Source organism: Rhagoletis zephyria, unplaced genomic scaffold (assembly GCF_001687245.7).
Source record: "Rhagoletis zephyria isolate East Lansing unplaced genomic scaffold, Rhagoletis_zephyria_1.1 Rzeph_scaffold_20875, whole genome shotgun sequence".
Lineage (NCBI taxonomy): Eukaryota > Metazoa > Arthropoda > Insecta > Diptera > Tephritidae > Rhagoletis > Rhagoletis zephyria.
In genome coordinates, this window is record NW_016177933.1 from 1 (window position 1) to 3,473 (window position 3,473).

The window sequence follows — 3,473 nt, forward strand, 5'->3', positions numbered from 1 at the left end:
CCCCGCCGGTGTATTGTTGGAAAATGCCTTTACCTTTATTTTTTGTGTGGTTTCTATTCTTCGGTTTACTTTGTGCTTAGTGCTCTTGCTCGATTCATCTTCTCGAGTTTTGTATGCGCTCAGCAAATATTTTCATTTCATATTTCACATCATTGTCCTTTTATTTAACTTTTATTTGCACTGTTGGTTTTGACTTTTTTGCCTCCACCGGCGCGTCGGTAATCCATCGATGTACATACATATCTGCACAATTCAACTTCTTCTTCTTTCCGATTTCCTCACTATCTCCTGCACTTTGCTCTTTTCCTGTTGTGTACCTGCAGCCAAGAAGTTTGCCAAAGGCGTTACATGGATGCATTCCGTCGTTACAATGCTGAGTTCCGCAAGGAAGTACAACAACATGAAGTCATGCAACCGACTGCCATCGATGCGATGCGTGTTCACAGGTATGTATTTTTCATAGTAGATTGGATAATTTTTACAAGGTAAAAATAGTATTTGAAGTATTACAAATGCAAATAATAATTTGAGCAGAGAACTGCTGTAGGAAAATATGTCAACATAGTGATGAAAAATAATCTACATACAAATGCGGTCTTTTCAAGTGCTATTGAGCTTTAACTATACAACGATTTGATTCTTTAGAAAATAGCAACAAAGTCTATCATTTTTGAGCATATTTAAATGAAATGTTGTTCGTTGGTAAGAGCATCACCGAGGAAGGGCTGCACCCACAATACTAATTTTTGTATAACACAGTTTGTAGTAGTCTGAGTAAGATACTTATGGTGAGAATATTTGGAGAAATTATCTTGAAAATTAGAAAATTTTGGTAAACTAGATTCGTCTTTTAATATACAACTTTTGTACGAAATCAAAATNCTCTTTATCTAAACGCGTAAGTTGGCAATACTTATAAGTTTTATTAGATACATACTCCTGAATTGTACAATATCCTACACACGTGCCTGGCTTAAGCCGCTTTCATTTTATAAACTTAGGTATAATTTTTACCAACCCAATAAACTCTGAATTAGAAAACAACCAAGAAAAATCATGACTCAAGAACTCTGTTCAAGGTCCCATTTGGTTCATATTCCGTAATTATATGAGTTAGTTTACACACAAGAAATAGATTTACAAAAAAAATAGTGTGAAGATCCCATGCGCAACTGAAGTGATAGTTCTTCTCTCTCTGTTACCTGTATTAGTATATTACCAGTGAACCCACGTGCAGCTAAAACGCCAAAATTTAATTTGATATTTTAAACAGGTGGCAGCACTCTTAAAAACCGGGAAAAAAATAATGCAAATGTTGGTCAGAGTTATGAGCGAGCTGTGTGCCAATTTGAATCTTAATCCTTTGAGTCGTTTCTGAGGAAAAGAGGACAAGTCTCGCATGGTGGTGCGGTTACTCTAATTTCAAATCACCCTGTCTCGATAAAAAGTCCTAACTTCAAAAAATAAAAAAGTTTTTCATATCATTTTTGAATTTGAAAGGAATGGTGCAGATTTGAAGATTTTCATAAAAAATATATGTATATAGTTAGATAGATATGTCATTTCGAATACGTGGCAACCCTAATCAATAGTATTTTAAAATTAAAGCTTTCATAAAACTGCTTCGTTTGACACTCATATTTAAATATATTATATATGTATGTACACATCTTGAGTATAAATTAGAAACAATGAACTTTTCTTAAATATTTTTCTTCTGACATTGGTATCAATTAATTCCTGAATTAATTTGAATTTGATTTTTCAAATACGTGGCAACCCTTCTAAGTATAGTTCAGGTATTAAGCCTTTACAAACGCATTTCGTTTGACGTCCATCTTGATGATTCACTTAACTTATTAAATAATTTGAATTTACCTTTTTGAACTGGTGGCAACCCTCTTCAAATAAGCTGAAAATATTTTTAATGTTGAACTTAAGGCTTGCTGCATGTAGTTAAGAGAAATAAAGTCTTTTCTAAAACATTTCGAATGATACCCATATTGAGATTACGAAACTTTGAAACACAGCGTGGAAGACAGAGTAACTACTCACTAGGAGTAGTGATTAAGTTCTTTAGTAAACCACATACCCCTACTCGGCTACCTTGATCGGTCTTGGAGACATCAGCATACATACCAAATATGGCGCCGGGGTTTTTGGCCATTCATTGTCAGGATTATGATTGAAAATATACCACGGAAGGCACAAGTCCCCCACAAAGCCAATGCTCCGTTAATCTATAATCCTTAAAATGGATGTTTGTACTAACTTCTAGTGCAATTTTAATGATACTGAGAACTAAGAGCAAACAAAATTATTTACTGAGCGCTCAACCCACTCAAATTAAAGAATATTCACTACTTTTATTGCTTTTGCCGCAAATAAAAAAATCGGTCAACTCACTCCTACAAAAGCGCTACTTAGCCCTCTGAACACTTTCTCGATACTTTGTAAAGTTTTGAAACATTTGGAATCGACACCTTCACAACGAAAAACAAAGGAATCCTCAGCGAGTTAAACTAACTGCAATCCAACACCGCTAAAGAGCGAAATACACCACACAAGCGGTTTGACAAACCAAGCGAAATTTCCCTTTGCTTCAAGCCATTTGTGCTGTGTATGGGGGTGTTTGAAGGTTTGACAAACCGCCGTCAAACCTTCAAACACCCCCATACACAGCACAAATGGCTTGAAGCAAAGGGAAATTTCGCTTGGTTTGTCAAACCGCTTGTGTGGTGTATTTCGCTCTTAAGTATTTCCTTTAACCTTTGCGTTGACCCTCTTAGCTTAATTCGCTTTTAACACCAAAAACTGAAGCGCCAAAAAGGCTATTTTGCAGCCAAAGGTAAAAACAACAATCACCGCTTGCTTGGTTTTTGTTGTAGTGTGGCAATTAACTATGTATATGTAACATTTTCTAACAAACGTTGAGGTACACACACTTTTGTAAAACAACAACAAAAGCAACAAACTGAAGTAGCATTTTAAGCATATTTGACATATTTTAATACTCGAAGCTAAAACTAAATCGGAATTTTTTGTACTTTATTCACTTCGCAGAACCTTCGCCATCACAACACTTTGGCCGCCATTGCACTCGAAGCGCGAAATCAACCTGACACTGGAACAATTGGAGAATGTTTTGAGTGTCAAAGAACGACGTCGCTTAGAGGAGATACTCAAACGCGAAACAAAGCGTAGATAAAATGACAGTGAAGCTGAATTGGTAATGTGGTAGTACTGGCTGGATGGGAAGGAGGAAGGGGGCGGAATGGAAAACGTTAAATCAAAAAGTAATGGATGGAAATGGAAGAGAAGTGATTATCAGGTAGCGGTTAAGTAGCAGATGTCGACGAAGGTAGCTTCCATAGAAGCAGATCGCATTTCCAATCGTTGATATGGTCAGAAATGTAATAGGAATTCCGATTTGTTAAAGAAATATGTATGCAGAGAATTAGAAGCAATTTGTT

At 36.0% G+C, this 3,473-nt stretch overlaps 1 protein-coding gene across 1 annotated transcript; it reads left to right on the forward strand.

The window, feature by feature from the left end:
- Nucleotides 1-323: 323 nt before the first annotated feature.
- Nucleotides 324-3,208, forward strand: LOC108380934 (uncharacterized; the record flags this gene model as incomplete). The annotated part of the gene is made up of 2 exons (XM_017637333.1): nucleotides 324-446; nucleotides 3,064-3,208. Coding segments are annotated over 2 exons (268 nt in total), but the record flags the coding sequence as incomplete, so codon positions are not given.
- Between the last annotated feature and the right edge of the window lie 265 nt (nucleotides 3,209-3,473).